This window comes from Podarcis erhardii, assembly GCF_964252035.2.
Source record: "Podarcis erhardii genome assembly, chromosome: 2".
Taxonomy (NCBI): Eukaryota; Metazoa; Chordata; class Lepidosauria; order Squamata; family Lacertidae; genus Podarcis; species Podarcis erhardii.
Window position 1 is genome coordinate 42,455,380 of NC_138498.1, and position 19,399 is coordinate 42,474,778.

General features: G+C 44.2%; 1 protein-coding gene across 7 annotated transcripts in view; it reads left to right on the forward strand.

Annotated features, from left to right (window-relative positions):
- The first annotated feature begins 8,767 nt into the window (after positions 1-8,767).
- SHISA6 (shisa family member 6) overlaps positions 8,768-19,399 on the forward strand; it is a 289,917-nt gene continuing 279,285 nt past the window's right edge. For 3 of the 7 annotated variants that reach the window (XM_081848694.1, XM_081848695.1, XM_081848698.1), the window contains exons 1-2: positions 8,769-8,922; positions 9,453-10,382. In XM_081848694.1, the coding sequence (XP_081704820.1) occupies positions 9,727-10,382 (656 nt within the window). In that variant the 5' untranslated portion in view covers positions 8,769-8,922; positions 9,453-9,726. Of the gene's footprint in view, positions 8,923-9,452; positions 10,383-19,399 lie in introns of all 7 variants that reach the window. The other 4 variants (XM_081848697.1, XM_081848696.1, XM_081848699.1 and 1 more) reach the window with 2 other exon arrangements.

A 19,399-nucleotide genomic window follows, 5' to 3' on the forward strand; every position in this document is an offset into this window, starting at 1 on the left:
TTCTTTTTATGCCATACATCCAAACCCCATGGCTATTGCTCTGTTCTAAGGGTTCATCTGCCTGCTGATTCACATTGTGGCCATCAAAACCTCTGTAGTGGTGGCTTCCACAGCTGGGACACTTTGCTTTTGGCTTGTCAGATTTTTGATGTCACAAAAATAACTGGCATATCCTGTGTTTAGGGGATGCTTTCAGTGAAGCGCTAATTATTAGATCACAGCCAATTTGAGAGGAGGTTGCAGGCAGCATTCCATTGGGGTCTGCTCTGGATGCATTACTGTTCCACAGTTTCATTAATGGCCTAGCTTAAAGAAGTAGCAAGTACGCTCAAATCTGATGATGTCTCAAAATGGAGGAACTACAAGCACTAGAGGGCAAGATTAAAACTCAGTGTGATGTTTAAAATAATTTTTTTAAAAAAGAAATACAGAAATGTTAACTGAGGGAAGACTGTCTGGGTTTAGTATATTCTGTGACAAGCTTGGGAAAGGGACAGTACACAGCTCTTTCCCATGTGTGTGTGTGTGTGTGTGTGACACACACACACAAAATCACAAAGTGAAATCACCAGCAGCTTAAGACTCTACAATCTGCTGTGCCAAAAACAGGCAGAGCAACTCACCTAGACTAAACCTTCTGCTACTGTCAAATCATCAGGATTTAAATGAAGCCATTTGTGCCCTTTCTTCTACCAGAGTTTGTTCTCTGCCGTCAGAAAAGAGGATAATTTGTCTTGATAAGGGAGAGATTGGTAGTGGTTCAGTTCATCAGTGTAAATTAATGCTGCCAACCTACACACTGTCTGTTTAATGGACTTGCCTGTGAGAGAACTCAGGAAAGGCATTTTGCAATTTTAAAGTGGGGTGTGTGGCCCTCCACATGTTATTGGATGATGGGAGATGGAGTGCAACATCTGGAGGGTCATAGGTCCTCCATCTCTAAGATAAAAGAGTTGGTGCTGAGCTACAAAATCCAGTTCTGAGATCCAATGACTAAATGGGACGAGTGGGCTTGAAATGAATGCATTGTTGCAACACATATCCATTACAGTTTGGTAAGTGCCCTGTCTATTTCCTCCATTTTAAATTGGTTACTTCTGTTGAAGAATCTTGGCTATGTTTCCATTATTTTTCTCACTAGAGATTAACAGAGGTAATCAATAAGGATAGGTTTGAATCTCTCTTGAGGGTAGTAGGGTAGTAAAAAAGAAATGATTGTTTTATTTGAGGTACATCACCTGGGCTTCTTCATTGTAGCTCATGTCTCTGCCTCCCTTTTGGAGTCTATAACCTAAGTCATTTGCTAAAAACTCCCTTGACTGCAGAATGCTCCATGAATGACATAAGTATTGATGCATCAGGGAGAAGAACAGGATGCACTGCACAGCAAAAACACCTGAATCTTTTAGCATTACGTGGGACAGAGACACAGTTCGTCTGTTTCAGTTCTGTTTAGAAAAACCAGATGGTATAGTAAAACAATCCCCAGTTCAGTTTTTCAGATATTGAAGTGCTTTGTGTTAAACATTGACATCAAAGGACTTTGAAATGGCCATGCTAAGCAGTCACCATGAAATGTCATTGCTTCATTAGTGTCACTTTAAAGGCATAACATTAGATTTCCAGCGCTGCTGTGTGAGTTCCGTAGCCATATTATGCATAGGGCAGTTTAATTGCCAGCAGCAACAAGTTTCACCCATTTTCTCTTTCTTCTGTGGCTAAGTAGTCACGATAGCACAAGTACTAGTGCAATCAGACTTAACATGTTTCCATAATTTCAATATACCCCCTACCAACTCATTCTCTCTCTGTGTGTGTGTGCGTGTGTGCATGTGTGCGCGTGTTTGTGTGGTGTGTGCATGCACAGCAGTTAAAAACATATGATATTGGGTGTGGAAAATCTTTTAAAAGCCATAGCTACCCATAATGGGTTTTTTAACTTATTTATGTGTATATGTATGCCACTCAGACTAGTCAGAGACATTGTGCCCAATTTTATTATTTTAAACAATTTTAGGGTGCAAAAGTACCCATACTCAGTTGTCCTAAGTTGAACTTTTTTGATACAAAGTAAAGCTTTAAAAACCCCAATCCTGATGCACAATGACACTGAAGTGAATGCAAATCACACTAACACTAACCTCTTTTATGAATAATTCATTATTATTTTTTACAAAAAAAACCCCAAGTGCAATGGTAAACTTAGTGAAAATTCAGTGTCAAAAATAGCAAGGAAGACTCAAATTCTAAGAACAGTATGATGATTACTAAAGGACTTGCAATGCCATTGCAGGTAGTAAGGAGAGAGATGGCCCAAATTATTCTAATTAGGAGTTTTGCTGAGTCAGACAGAAGCTACTGAGCATGAGGTTAACTGGAGGGAGAGTCTTGTTTTCTCTCAGAAAGCTCCAGCTTTGTATTCTCAAGGCTGTCTAACACAAAACTTTCTTCTTCATGAATATTACCTCAGTGGAGGAAAGCCATGGCATTATTTGCTAACGATGCAGCTGACAATTACCCTGCCCAGACATGATATTCATGTAGGAAAAACCATATTTTATGGAGTGGTGAAGAACCTTTGGCCTGGGGATCAAATCAAGCCCTCAAGGCTTCTCTGTCTGGCCTAATACTGTGCTCAGACTATGCACCTTTCCAGGCCACACTTCCTCTCCACAGGCTATATTCTTCACTGACCCAGTTCCATCCTTGAGAACTTCTGCATAGCTAGAACATGTCCTTGAGCTATGATAATGCCCGTTTGCCTGGATGGAGAGGTATGTGTATGTGTAGAAATCACTGGTTTATGCATGGCTGAAATGTAGCCTATTGGTCAAAGGTAAGAGCCACATCCATTGCTCTGCCCACTTTTGCCACTGACCATGCCCACATTTGCTTTTGGTCCTCACCACTAACAGCTTGAATACCTTTCCCTCACCCCACCTGCAGCGTGCTCACAAAAGAATGTGGCCCTTGGGCTAAAAAAATATTCCCCATCCCCTCACCTAAAGGTAGCCAGATATTATTGGACTCCGGCTTCCATCAGCCTTACACAGCATGGTCAATGCTCAGGAATGCTGGGAGTTGTAGTTCAACAATATTTAAAGGGCACTACATTGCCTACTTCTGGGACTCTAGTGTGACCCAAACCTCTGCCAGAGGGATTGTGTTACCAGTGTCCACCCCGCACCCCATGTTGGTCTTTATAGGAAAAGCTAGTGTTTGCTACTCAGTGAATAATCAGAGCAGAATGGTCTGAAGGCAAATGATGCAGTTCTACTGTGGAAGCTAAACAGGTTTGGCTCTGGAAGATGTCTGGATGGAAAAACAGCCTAGAACTGGCATCCCCAACCTGTGGCCCCCCAGATGTTTTGGCCTACAACTCCCATGATCCCTAGCTAACAGAACTAGTGGTCAGGGATGATGGGAATTGTAGGCCAAAACATCTGGAGGGCCGAAGGTTGGGGATGCCTGGGCTAGAAGCCATTCAGAAGCCACTCTGAGCTTTCTGGAGGAAAAGTGGGATATAGTTTGAAAAATAAAGTAAATCATCAGGAAGTGACCCTTGGACTTTTCAAAAAATCTATGGTATGTTGCCATAGAAACCCCTTTAGAAAGATAGGGCATCCCAAGGGTCCAAGATTAGCATTTTGTTTGTTGGCTTGTAGTCCTAAAATGAAAAAGACATAACTCTTTGCTGCTTTCTAAAATATGCTAAGCAACAATTCTGCACCTGAGCCACCAGTAGAGATGAAAATGTTGGTAGCAGACCATGAAGAGAGCATCCCAATGAAAAGAGCATCTGCTGTTATGTTTCAGAGCTTTGACATGTGGCTGATACAAACTTTGTCAGAGAAATGAAGAATATCGTGGAATAAATAGTAGCCTCTTTCCGTTCTACATTCATTATAGCTTGAATTTATTTATTTAAAGCATTCTGCACCACATTTCATAAGATCAGGTTCCACAGTGGAGTACAATATAGAATATTTAAAACAAAATCTAGTACAATAAAATGCTAACAGTACAATCCTCTCCTCACAATACTTTTTGATGGCTGTGGGTGGGTAGGATACTGCTTAGTCTCTTCTCCACCAACCTCCACTGGTAGCCAGCAGAAAGCCCTGAAACAGAGTGGGGGTACCATGCTGGTGGCTTTGGATCTACTGGATTCCTGGACCCTTCAGCTATGCCAGCCTGCAGCTATAGCAGAAGGATGTGGGCAAGGCACTTGGATCAGTGTGGGAGACTACATGGGCTCTAGACCCTTGCCCCTTGTGGCTGATTAAAACAAGCAAGGAGGCGATAGCCAGCTGAGCTACAGAGGTGATTAACATCTATATGAAACCACTGAGTGGTGTTATCCAGAGATTCAGAGTATGTTGTCATCAATAAGCGGATGGCCTGCAGTTCCATATCTCCTTCACATCTGCTGTATCAATGTCTGGCTGTAGTAACGGACTAGACGAAAGCTAATAAACTGAAGCTCAATCCGGGCACAGTTAGTGGGAGGTTCTCTAGACCAGATGAGTGGAGTTCAGCCTGTTCTAGAAGGAGTTGCGCTCCCCCTAAATAAGCAGGTGTGCAGTTTGGGGGTAGTTCTAGATCCACTAGTAGCACAGAGTGCCCTCCATCAGCCTTGGCTGATGTAAACAGATGGTATCTTGACAAATGTGTGTGGCCCCAACCTCACAATTTCTGATATAATAGGGGATACTATTAAGGGCATTTACTTACAGGAAAGGAGAAGTTGGTGGAAGGGAGGGTAATCAGAACTTCTCCCATGACTATTTTGTAAATCCAGTTCATTTTCAGATGTGGTGAGAAAGAAAGAAAATCCAAACCACCTGAAAATTACCTGTAGGGTATTAGCAGCCCCTTATGCTAATATTATGAAAGAAAAGTGGACTAAGAGCTGTATGTGTTTCACTCCTAACTTCTGATTTGACCCTCAGACTCTAGTCTTGAGCCAATAACAAACTGTGGGTATGGATAGCTATTGCCATCACAACTTGCTTATGAGCAGAGTGATCTCATTGGCTGCTGCTAAAGACAGAATGCTGAGTTTGATAGACCTTGGTCTGATCCACCAAGGCAAACCTTATGTTCTTACTCTCATTTTTTTGCTGAGTTGAGGATTATTGATAAAAGAACCAAGACATCAATCAATATGTTTGTGGGCCTTGCTTTGACCAAGTGGCTCTTGTTTCTTGGAATGGTAGCTCAAGGTCATAATCTGAATGAACTAGATCTTTCTGACTGAAAGATCAGCCACATTCAGTCCATCATTTGGAATATAACTTTAGGAAAAACTGAACTAGTCCACTGTTTGCTTTAATTTGCTTTTTCTTTGTCCTTATCTGAGAGAAGCACTTGGGGTCAGGGCAAAGGCAGAGCTACCAATTCCAAAGCTCTCTCTCCTTCTCCACTCTGTTTCTTCCATATTTTTCTGGGAAGTGTGCCATTTTCCTGGTTCACTAGATTTGAGATCTTTTCCCATCATATTCAACCTCTTAAATATCCTATTGAACCTCTAATTTGCTGAACCATTTATTAGAGACCAGTTACTTATTTTGTGTTTACGGGCCCAGCTCTAATGCAGGTTTTATTTTTATTTTTTATTACATTTATATTCCTCCTTTCCTCTGAGAAGCTTGAGGTGGCAAACACTTCCCAAATTTATAATAATAAATAGCAATCATCTAACAATCCCTTGAGGTATGTTAGGTTGAGAGTAAGTGACCAGCCCAAGGTCATCCAGTGAGCTACATAGGTGAGTCAGGATTTGAACCCTGGTCACCCAGGTCCTAGTTCAACATACTAACCCAGGGTGGCCCAACTTTTCATACTATGTGGGCCACAACAGTACTTTGACATGGAACCCCTAGGCTGCACACTGTCTTGTCATGGGGGGAACAACACACACACAACCCTCCTGCCTTCTCAAAGCTGGCTAAGTGAGGTGCTAGGCTTTAGGAAGGGGGCCCGAGGCTCTGGCAGTGTCCAAAGCCCTCCCACTTCATTCCCCAAGCTGGGAAAGTGCTAACATGGCTTTGGAAAGGAGAAGGAGGACTCTAGGACCCTGTCAGAGCCTTCACACCTCCTTCCCAAAGCCCAGTGGCCTCACTTGCATGGCTTTGGTAAAACAGTGTGAGGGCGGGGGGGGGGGCATCAAATGTTGCTAAGGGCCACCAAAAATGCTCTTGAGGGCTGCATGTTTGACCATTATGCTCTAACCACATCACCACACTGCCTACGTGCAAATAAGACTGCAACCTTATACATACTTATGGCATGCCACATTGGACACAGTGGGACTTTTTTTTTAAAGCATACATAGGATTGTGCTGCATGAGATGTGTTTCAGTTGCATTCTAGCTCACTGGGAGCTAGAATGAACCTCTCTGAACCCGTTTTGGGGTTTGGGCTCAGACTTGAGATGCCTCCTTGCTCAGTAGCTTAATTTGCATTAGCAATTTGACAAGACCCTCAGATTTATTTATTTTTAACTGGATTGTGATGGCAATTGTAGCTATGGAGTTTAAAGCCTCCTTCTATTATATGCCTGAATTTGGATCATAATTTTCCAGTATCACTCATTTTCACCATTTATTTGTTTGGGGTTTGCTGACAGCTGCAAGGCTTCTTCTGCAATGCCTTGGGAAGCCACTGTCCATGGTGGACATTGCTGGGCTGTGTAGACCAGGACTCCACATTCTCTTATAATAGAGCTTCAGGAAGTTGATGCTGAGAACTTCTCGTTCCAGGTGCATCACATAACACACATAAAACTCTCAGCTCTTGGTAATAAAAATGTCACTAAATTCTGACAGAGAGGATTTTGGTTCCTTGTAGAACCACAGAGTTTACCTTGCCCTCTTGACAGCCCTTCAAGTATAACCATACTCCCCACTCCAATCTTTTCTTTTCCAGGCTAAACGTACCCAGTTTGTTCGAGATTTCCTCACAAGACTTGCTTTCCAGATCCCTGACCATCTTGAAAGGGATGTTTGTTACCAGTTGGTTTATAATGCATGCAACATATACTTAAAAAGTTAGAACTCGACAGTTAAATTTAACACAGTAGCGAAGGTTGAGTGATTACAGGTCAGGACGGAGTACTGCTGTTGCATACCAGATTCATGCTTCACCTCTTACTCCCTGCCTACAGCCTCACATGAAGGAAGATATCAGAGATATGCAAAACTCACCCAGCCCTTTTCAGAAATTTCACCCATTCATCAAAATTGTTTTAACTTCCCCAATCATACCTGCAATGGCTGTGAGCGAGCAGAGCAGGACTCTTCAGAATTGCCTTGGATTTTGTTTTACACATCTGAACTAGATGCAAATGCAACCTTTAGCAGAATCCCAGGATACAAACTCACAAATTAGGTGCTTCATCACCCAATTCTACCATTCGATGAAATACGGTGGTAGGCAGAGGTGATGGAATTCTGTATTGTTCCATTTCAGACTATAGTTAGGTAGCAGTGTGGGTTTTTTTATTATTATTAATGCTCCTGGTCCCCTGCACATTAAAACGCTCTCTGCATGAAGCAAAACCATCAAGGAGATGGCTGTGCTAACACACTTTCCCTGATGTGCTCATTTACTACATAAAAGGATACCCTTCTCCTTTGCCGTCCTCTTCTGTGGGGAGCATTCAGAAATACGAGCTCTCACCTGCAGAACGAACTGACCCAATGCAGAATACTATCACTTCAGTTTTGCTGCAGTCGTTTTCACACATTCACTGAATGTGGGGAGGGCAGAATTGCATCCACTGCCTCCACTCCATGCTAGACTATCAAATGTGAACGAGTGGTTTAGGTTCTGTCTGCATAACCAAGAAGGGGGGGGGGGGATAATAAAAGAGAGAGAGAGAGAGAGAGAGAGAGAGAGAGAGAGAGAGAGAGAGAGGCTCCTCAGTCCAGCGTACAAAGCTATGCCTGCACATTGCTACCCACCTGGCTCTGCTCAGACGTTTCGCTGCATGCATAGAGAGTCTGTCCCTCCACAGGTTCAGTGAAGTGCTGGCTGTTGTGAGAGCAGGTGGTTAAAACGGGGGGACGGGGGACCCCGGGTGGCAAATGGGTATCTTTCCCCACTCTTTCAGAACATGATTGAAGATGAAGTGGGAGGAGTCTCATACCTGCTCCTGAGATTGAGCGGGAAAGTGCAGCGTCTTCATTCACCTGGCTTGCCAAGGTGTGCTCGGCTCCTGCATACGGCACAGACGCCTCTGTTTCCACAAAACAGGCTCCCCACAGCCACGCCCCGAAGGTCCAGGCCACAGAGCAGCGCCCAAGACCTCACAGGGCACCTTCTTGGGGCCCTTTAGACCAGCCCTCCCTCTCCCCGCCCCCCTCTTTCAGCTCCGTGACAAACCCATCCCGACATAACTTGTGGACACGCGCTCCCCGCCCCCCCCCCCATCCCGCGCCGCCTAACTACCATTCAATTAAGGAAGGTGGCTCCGGCGAGGGGGCCTTTTGCCCGCCTCCGGGCGCTGAGGGGAAGAGGCGGGAAAGGAGCTTCTCTCGCCAGTCCTGCAGAGGGTGGCCTCTGTGTGGAGGGAGCCCGAGAGCGGCGCAGGGCAGGGGTCTTCGGGCCTCGTCTCCCCACCCCGAAAAGCGGACTCTGTCCCGAGCCCCCCCCCCCAGCTCCCTCGGCCGTCGGCCCCCGGCGCCGCGGGGCTGCGACTCCTTCGCAGGGGGCCGGGACTGGGCGGGCCTAGAGAGGGAGGCAGGCGGGAGAGGCGGCGGCTCCTCGCGCAGCCTCTAGCTGTCCCCGCCCGCTCGACAGCAGCAGCTCCTCTCGAGCCCGTGCGAGCAGCGGCGGCGCAGGCAGCTCCGGCCAGCGCTCGGCGACGAGGATGCCCAGCCCGGCACCTCCGCAGTGCTCCCGCTCCGCCCCGGCATGGTGAGTGAGGGAAGGCAGGCAGGCAGGCAGGCAGGGGGGCGCGCAGGGTTGGCGGGCAAGGGCGAGGGAAGAAAGAGAGGAGGGGACGGAAGGTGGCCGGTCAGGGCTGCATTCCGCGCTTCCTGCCAGCCCAAGGGTCGCTGCTGCTGCTGCTGCTGCTGCTGCTGCTGCTGGTGGTGGTAGTGGTGCTTTTTCTCGCCAGAGACTGTGCCAAGGGAATTCCCTGCCCGGTGAGCTTCTGGGAGCTGTTGCTGCCCCGCTCTCCGCTTCGGCACTATTCTGTCCGGGCACAGCAGCCACACCTGCCCGCCCTCCTCTTCTTCTGTGGCACCCATGCCAGCTTGGGCGGGAGGTTTTCCTTCCACACCGAAGGCGACCCTCTGCCTGGATCTCTTAACTCTCTGGCCTCTTGGAGTAGGCCCCCTTGGAGGGGCAGCTGCTGCAGCACCCCTGGCACATCGACCCCCCCCTTTCCCTTGCTCATTTTCTCCTGGGCCAGGTAGCCTCTGATGTCCTCTTCTCTCTTACAGCCTATCACAGGAGGAGCTGTGATCAGATCGGGACTTTCGGAGTAAGAAGAGCCCATTCTTGCTCTGAAGCAGCCAAGTCGTGCCTCTTGCTTCTTGCCGGGATGAAGAGGCATCTCCAGAGACGGAGGATGGATCTGGGATGCTGCCAGTGAAGCACCACCGAGGAGCACCTGATTCCTACCCCTGTTCACTATCCATGGAGTGGCAGAGCCGAGATCCTTGACTGGGCTGGGCAGAGCCCTCTGCCTCCCAACTTTTGCTCCTGCGGCTCACCATGGGGTGGAGGCATCTCCTGTTGCTCCTGCCTCTTGCCCTGTACGCCTTGGCGCTGCTGCTAACCACACAGGCAGCTGGGCCCCTACGGACACCCAAGGGCAACCGGACACAGGGGGCAGCAGCCCCTCGACGACCTTACAAGCCGGCCAAGGAGCAACAGAACCAGACGCTAGCCAGCACACCACCATCTCCTGTGGCAGCTGGTAGTGGGGGAAACCGTGGGCGCAGTCCAGCAAGGGTGCCCTCCAACGTCAGCGCAGGCAGCTCTGTGCCAGCGTATGAGACATGCATGGGCTACTACGATGTGAGCGGGCAGTGGGACAAGGAGTTTGAGTGCAACAATTCCCAGAAGGATTTCCGCTACTGTTGCGGCACCTGCTATTACCGCTTTTGCTGCAACAAGCGCTCTGAGAAGCTGAATCAGGATAGGTGCCGGAATCAGGGCCCGCGCCCCAACACAGATCTAATGACCCCTGCCACCAGTAATGATGGAGCTGGAGGTATACCCAATGGGTATGACCCAAATGAGGACAACACGAATGCCACCGTCTACATTTCATGTGGTGCCATTGCCTTTGTTGTCATTGCAGGCATTTTTGCCAAGGTGGCCTATGACAAAGCACGACAGCCACCGCAGGAGATGAACATCCACAGGTGAGAACAGGGTGTGGATTCTGTACCTATTTACCTCCCCCACGACCTATGCAATGAAAATGCATTAGTGAGAGTGAAGTATGAGCACTCAGTAATGACGGCATCCTACAGCATGGGAAGAATCCCCCTTTCTCACAGAAACACAGCTACTTCCCTCACCTTGGGTGATTAACAGTGGCCCAACTTTTTTCTCCTTATAAATGGGTTGGCTGTATTCCTTGATCTTCCATAGATCTCTGCTGTCCTGCAGGGAATGGAATAAATAGTTCTCTTTAGGGCACTTGAGCCAGTCCTTTCACCTGCTGTACAGCATAGTTCCTTCTGTGTCCCAAGGAGCTAAGTACAGATGTAAAACTACTTTCTGGAAGAGATTGCCCCATATCCAGGCACCATATAGATCCCAAAAGAAATTGCTTTACAGCCAAGTAAGAGTAAGGAGTGGAGAGAGAGAGAGACAATCTTTCTTCCCAGGACAGTTGCTTCATTTGCACAGAATCTTCTTGCCTCCATATGGAGAACCATATATACAGTCTTGCATATTATACCATACATTCATATTTCTTCCCTTTTGTATTCTTGCTTAGTGAACAAAAAAATAATAATATACCATTTTCGTAACAGGGACAGGATATGCTATTGGGAAGTAGGTTTTCATTTCCAGTTCTGGAAAAGGAGCTGGCTTAAAACACACACACTTCTCTGCTCCTTTAGTTTAACACTGGGTTAATAAAACAGACATAATGAACAGAAGTTAATTGGTACTGTAAGTGCAAATGTTTAAAATGGGTCTTCTAGTAAGAAGACTCTTTATAATGGATTCTGAACTAGTTACACTGAGATATGTATGTGGAGAGGGAGTTATGTTTTTAAAACTACTTACTCAAACTCGGATTACAGAGAGTTACAAAGAAAAATGTATGCATCATCACTTATAACAACTGTGGTGGAATTTACTCTGCAAAGAAATAAGTGTTTTCTTTAGGCTAGCTAGGCTGGGGAGGAGAAACAGAGAATCTTCTTATCTGAGATTCAGCTAATCTATATCTAGCTGCAGTTGGGGGAGCACCTTCTAAATGGATGGTGTAGGTGTCTCAATTCTCCAGCAATTGTGAGCATTATTTTATAGGCCAATTACCGTAACCACCTGGCAAGTCTTACTTCGTAGGCTTTGAATCTAAGACCTTTAAATTTACTTCTTCAAAATCCAAAGACCTTTAAATGTGCTAACTGCAACAATCTTGATAAGGTCCTGAAATTAACAGGTGTTTAACCTTTTGTAATCTACCCCCATCTCTGACGTGTCCTTCAAATCCTCCATTTCTTCCAACCTTGTATGTTGTATCTACCTTTCGGCCATTTAGATTATTAACTTGCATTATCTCTACAGCAAAGCACAGACTTACATAATACCAAGCAGGCCTTAAGTAAGGAAATAGCTGCCCACGGTCAACAATGCTGAATGTTTTAAAAGCACAAATGAGGGAACCCCCTCCTTTCACATTTCAGCACTGCAGCTAAATATTAACTCTACATGAATGCACTGTTTTCTATGTTGCTTTTGTTTCATATTAAAACAGGCTTCACTATCTTTTCACCCTCTTCAGACACCTCTTCAGATAAACACAAAACATGGACAGGGATTTTCCTTGCACCCATCCTAGTTTGTCTGTTCAGCACTGGACAGTTCCCTTTATATTGGTTAAGCTATACACGCATCTCACTGGGCTTCTGTTTTACATCTCACATGGGTTCCATCTGTTCTCCCCAAACTTAAACAACTGTTGCTGTCTACTATAACTATTCCTCTTGTTCCTCTTTCCTCCCTCCCCTTTGCCATCTGTTCATCCTTCATCACACAACAGCCCACCCAACCCTTAGTATCTTGGCACCAATACATATTCACTCCCTGGGTTCTCTAATCCCAGTGTTCCCCCTGGTACTTCCTTGTGACTAGCATTCTGTGTGCCCAGTTACTTCTTGTTGGTATGCTCAAAAGCTAGAGAAAAGGGAAAGTTTTCCTTCTCCCACGCTAACTGCAACAGGACTCACCTTACTGTGTCTGTTACCAAGCTACTTTTTGTCACATACCCCATGATATTTTGGGAAGGAGACCCATCACTCTGCATTTTGATAGATTTGTTTTTATATTGTTTAAATTCTACTATAGTTTAAATACTTTAAAGCTATTATCTTTTATATGTTTTTAGCTTTATTTATTTTATCTCTGTTGTTTTGATTTCTGTAAGCCACCTTGAGTCCCAGTCTTGATAAAAGGCTAGATATAAATAGATACAGTAATAATAATAATAATAGTAACCTTGTATTCCTCCCTCATTAGCTGCAATCATAAGCAACTATTCCAACTCCTTCTATTTTTCAGCACTTCTGGGGTATTATAAAGTAACACCTGAATGCCAAAAATGACACACAGTGTTTTTTTCAAAACGAGAAGGGTAGGGAGTGTTGCATAGCAGGAATATATTTGAAATGTGTAAAGTCAAATGTGTGCCCTTCATTTTACCTCTGTGAATGGCCACCACTTCTCTCCAACTGATATCCACCATTGAGGCAGCACCCCAGAACCATGCCAAATTATTAAAGTTTGGGCATATGTGCCTCACAAATGTAAGCATGTAAAATAATATATATTGAGATATATTTTAAAAATATGCAACAAGAACAATCTTCCTAACAGAGAGAAAAAGCTGTCATTGCACAACTATCATTCATTTAAGTCATCAGTTAAAGACTGTGTTTTGTCAAAATACTTGACCACAATTTTTTAAGGGAAAGACAAGTGTTCTTTCCCTAGTTGCATGGAATACCAGCATGCCTGTAGGTAAATTCTCAAGACAGCCCCCATCCCTGCAAAGGCTCCATTTATGGTCTTTTTTCTGATCTATAAGACCTAAAAACAATTTCCTTTAATTTCTCTCTCTTGCCTACTATCTAATATGCAGTGAAGGGCAACTAACTCATCAGTTGGTACAAGTTATCACAGCTACACATACAACACACACTGAATCCGAACCTTCCTGACAAACCTCAGCTACAACTGCAATCTTAAGGTTTCTGTTCTGAAGGGTTATGCCAGGACAGAGTTTGAATCTAGAACACCCTTGGCTTTTAGTCAATACATTATGGTTGCTCATACTTATGCCACACACCCCAAAATTGACACAGTCAGAAAATGGGGGTCAAAAATGATTTTTATTGCAGTTTGGATAGAGTCCTGGTGGCTAGCAGAAGCTGAGTGTGTGCATCTTTGGCGTATAATACTGAAAGAGGCTCTTGTTTGTTTCAATGGCTGTTCTGCTGAAGCCAGCATGTCTCAGTGAACAAATGACATCTCTGATGAATTTGGAAACCTAGCACATGTTCCTCTTTCCCACATGTTCCTTTTGCTACATATAATGCCAGGGGGTTGGAGACCTCCCATTAAAATCACAGGGAGCCCTGTCAGCCCTGTCTAAACACCTCTTGTCATTTCTATTCCTTTGAAGTTCCCATTTGCTTTTTTAAAAGATGAATTCTAAATTGTGAAATGAATCACCTGTATGGAGATGAAGGGCATGAAAGAATGAATGACAGAGTGAGCGTTTGGGGGGGGGTGACTTCAAATATCTTAGAAAAGAGTTGATTGACTTTTATTATTAGAATATAGTAGATGACAAAAGATTATGCCTTTCAGAGACGTTTAACCTAAATTTGATCAACAGTGGCACAATGGTTTAAATATTGTGAAGCACTGATCCAGCTTTCCAGATGGGGTTGGGAATCTCTTCTAGCTCAAGGGCCACATTCCCTTGTGGGCCATATAGCTATGATGGGCAGGGCTAGAAGTGGGAAGAGCAGTGGATTTGGCTCTTACCTTCATACAGATGTTCCCCTATATTCCATCCAGAGGCTTTGCACATGTACATACACACATCTATTTATTCATGCTACATCCAGACAAGCAAAAGGCTGTTACAGTTCAGAGATACAGTTCTGTTACAGTTCAGAGATACACAGCATGCGGCAAAAGCACTTGAGGAGGACACAGAGTAAGGTCAGGGGAGGGCATGGCCTTACGGCATTCCTAAGAGAGAGAGAGAGAGGCCTAGATGGCCACATATCTGAGGTTCCCCGCTCCTGCACTAGGGGCTGCATGGCCTGTTGTTTGTCTCTGTTTTAAAGGTGACAAAACCCACACCTGTCAAGGAATGACAACTCTTGATACCATGACTAGTATGCTCCTGTTCCCCACAGTTATGCACAGGTCTTGGGTCTCTAGAGATGACTAAATGGTGAAAAGTTGGGGGATAGGAACAGGAATGTTGCATCTGTTCTTACGAGCTCTGATGGAATGTTGGTGGTACAGATGGAGCAGGGAAGACAGTAATGGTTGGTTGCATTCCAAACTGGGTTGGGGACTAGGCAGTCATCCAGCAATTGCAAGCACCTTTTCAGATTGAAGTGTGTGATGAATACAATACTTGCTGCAAATAGCACAATGGTTTAACTTAAAACTGTTTTCTTAAAAAAAGGGGGGACAGGAACTCATTATATGCCCAATGCTGTTTCTATGGATTTTAGTGGGAAGGATATCAAGCCCTAAATTGCAATGGATTTCACTTAGTTTAGAATTTGATAGAGGGCATGTAGGTACTGTGACAATTCTTATTTAGCTCTTTGAGGAAGCAGCATTAGCTCAGTGAGAGGAACTTCCAGATGGATACCAGGTCTTTTAGTTGCTTATGACACAATTGCAATCTCATCTGTGCATGAAGAATTGCCACTGCTGGTGGGTCTTGTGAAGAGTGCATGTCACAACTAGAAAGAAAAACTTGTTTTTGTCATTTTCTTTCTCAAAAAGCAACACTATCCATGTTCTTGGTGAGTGGCATTGCCCAATGAACATTCAAGATGATTTTTAAAAATAGTTATAAGTGAGATTAGTTGGCATAAGTCTATGTGCATATATTTCTTACTATATCCAGGAAGGGTTCCAATCTATAGAAAACATAATGTGGCTCAAGTGTCAGGCAAAGCATGGACTGTAGTTTTGAATTGCCCAGAGCAAAACAAAGAACTTCTAAACAATACTAAAATTAATTTATAAAGGCAAAATTTCAAGCATATTAAAAGAAACATAAAATAGCATCCTGAGCATTTCACCAATTTCATCTACATTTTTTAAAAAAGTATTTGGGGCTCCTATGTTAATTGCATAAACATAGCTACCTTTTTCATTCAGTCAGATTGGATGCAAAATATATGGGGAGAAATCATGTTCATATTGTCATAACAGGTGGGACTCTACAGTTTTTTCTCTTTTCCTGGGGCATCTGTTCACAGAATCATAGAATTGTAGAGTTGGGAGGAACCCTTTGGGTCATCTATGCCAACTCCCTTCAATGCAAGAATCACATCTAAAGAATCCCTGACAAATAGCCATCCGACCCTGTTTAAAAACTACCACCACCTCCTGAGGTAGTCCCCTCCACTGTCAAACAGCTTTTACTGTCAGAAAATTATTCCTAATTGTTAGTCAGAATCTCCTTTAGTCAGAATCCGTTATGGTTACTTGCTTAACCATATTCATACGTTTTATTTAACTTACTTCTGACTACACAGGTACTTATGGCAAGGTGAATTTTAGAAGTCTTTTCATGCTTGTTGTTTGGTGAGCACAGATCGTGCAACCATGAAGGTTTCCTTTTAGCCTTCATGTTCTGCAATTCCGAACACTGCTGTTAGACTTTCCCCAGAGCTTCCCCCTCCATAAAATGATCTGGATTCTAAACTAATTCTGCCACTGAGGCATATAGCCCAGAAATAGCTGTGCAATGATCTTGCCCAAGTAAAGAAGAGATTTGTATTTGTTGCCTCTGCCATTTCTGCCTCTCTCACACACGTTAGTTTAAATAGTGGGACTTCAGCCTTGAGTGGATTATTGTAAACAGAGTTGGTCTGCCTCAGAATCAACGAGTGTGTATGTGTGTGTGTGTATACCAAAAAGTGCTCTAAATCCGGCCCCATATATGTTGTAAGTGTGCACCCGAAACACACAAAACACCCGAAAACTCTAAGTGCATATTTTGATCTCACCATACCCCAGTGATACTTGGTGGATATTTCAGGGTATGCTGCATATTTCTGATGTGGCTATGGATGGAACACTGCACACCTTACCTGTCTTCCTCCTATCTAATTAATTTCCCTGAAATGTGGCTCCGAAGTTAGGTTTTCATGTTCTAGTACTTACCAATGTTGCTTCCTTTTCTCCTGCTTCTGTTAAATTCATATTGAAGCTCTTGTTCATGTTGGCAGATGCTTCTGGGATTCCTCCAAAGCATGAATTCTTCTGTGCCATGAGCTTTTGCTCACATTTGCATCAGCCTGGGCTAGTGCAAATCCATAGGTCATTTTTATATTAGATGTGCACTGCTGCACAACAGACCCTGGTGATTTTGCATTTAACTGCAACATCCCTATTTTCACTCTCAGGAACAGTGTTGGCAGCTGGCTGCCTCACATCACTCAGCATTCCTAACTGGGCATGTATTGTAGTGATCGGCAGGAGCCAACACTTCAGATGTAGCTTGAGAGAACTGTAGTATTTTTCTACCCAGAAATAAATTTGAACTCTACCATTTTGTCACATAACAATCAAACTCGCCTGTAAGTGTGTTACTCCTCTAAGCCATGCCTTATGATTCTTAGCCCCTGTAAGTCATATGCTGATTTATTGTTAGCCATGATTTGGATATGTGTGACAGAGGAGATGTTGGTAATTTACTGGCTGTTGGATTTACCTTTATCACCAATTCTAACTAGAGATTTTTTTTGGGGGGGGGGGACAGAAGTAGCCCTGTAGACAGAAGTTGGCCATGTAGAAACACCAACATACTTTTATTTCAGGAATGTGACCCTGGCCTCCTAAACATGTACTGCCCACAGCCATCACACTCAGCTGAGATAATTTTAGTTGCCAGCTGTGTTTTCATTTCTGTTGCTAGAGTTTGGTTGTGTAATGTTGTTGTGGACCTCTGAATTAGAGTTGCATTTCTGCGATGGTCTGTGTACATCTCTCCGCAGCATCCCTTACTTGAGACTCTAGTTACAGACAGGACCCAGGAACAAGAGATACTACAACAGAAATGCTACTAATTTTGTTGAGTCTGCATTTTTGTTTTGGGTCAGCCTTGATTTCCCCCATCAAATTATTCTTCCCTGTCATGCACAAGCACCTACATACGAGAAGTAATGGCGTCCAACCATTAGTGAGGTGCATTTCAATGGATTTCTATTAATTTCTGCCTCTATATAATGCACCAAGCTAATAACATTACAAGCTGGAATTCATTCAGAGCTTTTTGAAGCTTTGCTAATTAGGAGAAAGCCTGTCAGTGCCAATGGGGCTGTATTGGTGTTTTAAAGAAAACTCTGGCTCCATCCATCTCTTAAGCTTTGCTGAGGTCTACACAGTCACAGGAATGTTCCTCTCTCACACCCTGACTGAATTTTATAGTATAAGTTAACGTTCCATAGCCCTTTCTAGTTTCCTAGCCAAAAGCTGCTATTTCTACACAGGAACACCATTGACACATGATGCAGAGTGTGTCTCTTTTGTACCCAAGAATTTCAAGTAGAAAATGTAATTAAAAACCAAAAACCAAAACAGTCAAATGTTTGGAGTGAGCAATGCTTGATGTCAACTGGCCATACTTGCATCTCCACAAGAAAGGCACCTGCTCTTTCACATGAGGTTCCCCTCGGTATCATGATTCAGTCTAAACAAACAAGTAAACAAAAAATTATCCCAATAGCACCTTAGAGACCAACTAAGTTTGTTATTGGTATGAGCTTCCGTGTGCATGCACACTTCTTCAGATATGCTTCAGTCTGTTTGTCTTCTTTACTAACCCCTTTTCAAAGTGACAGTGGCTCTTCATTGTGCACGCTTATTATGATACATGGATGTGATTAATCTCAGTACTTGAACCTGCAGCCCACTCACTCGGCACGTACATTGTGAACCACCAACGTATGCCCTTCTCAACAGCCATAAGCAGGATACAATAGTCCTGTACAAGACAGATTCACAAACAGACACATGCACGCAGAGCTCTAAAGCCTGAAACACGCATCATTCAGTTACTTTTTATTTTTATTTTCATAAATGACATTTTATAACATGTGCTTCCAAATCCTCTCTAGGAAACTCTCTGTAACACTGCAGGAAATGCATAGATGTGCCTATATGTTTGGGTTCTGGAGGGGAAATGGAAGAGATGGGCAGGAAAGTGGGGCATTGAACTGAATGTCTGCTTCCTGTGAAGTGTGGTGTAACATACATTCAGGAACCTAGGAAGTTTTCAGTACTGTGCTGTTAAAACCAATGAGTATATAAACCAGGCCAGAATCAATTTGACAAATGGGCTGCCTGCTTGGATAGCATTTTGAACTTTCCATGACACTTGGGCAGCCTGAAGATGGGTACCAGACTGACCGATGAATGGCAGATAGTTCAGCAAAATCCTGACAGCCTGTTCCTCATCCCCCCCTCCCTCTGTGTCCCACGGGAGATGCATCCTTTCAGGTGAGCTGCCCAGTTGTCTGCATGAATAAGCTCTGACAGCCTCTTGCCTCTAGCCAGGCAGCATAAAAAGTGAGTATAGGAAGCCACTGCTATCTCTTGGAAGGCTGTGATGGATTTCAGCAAGATCACCACCACATAGGCCCAGTTCCAGCACATAGATTTGCATGAAGGGACTCTTCCTACTCAAGGAGGGCTTGGTTTCAAATGAGGGCAATTAGAATACTTTGTCTTTGGTTCTTGGCTTTTCCTGAAGTCTTCTTCACAAATTCACACAAATAGTGTGAAGTCTGCTTCACACTATTGCTACAACCGAGCAATCTCTCATGTCAATATACAGTGTAGATTCTTCCTCAATGAAGCAGAATCTTAGTGGGGCACTTAATGGATGCCCATGCAAACAATAGGCAGACTATGGTTATTCACAGAAACA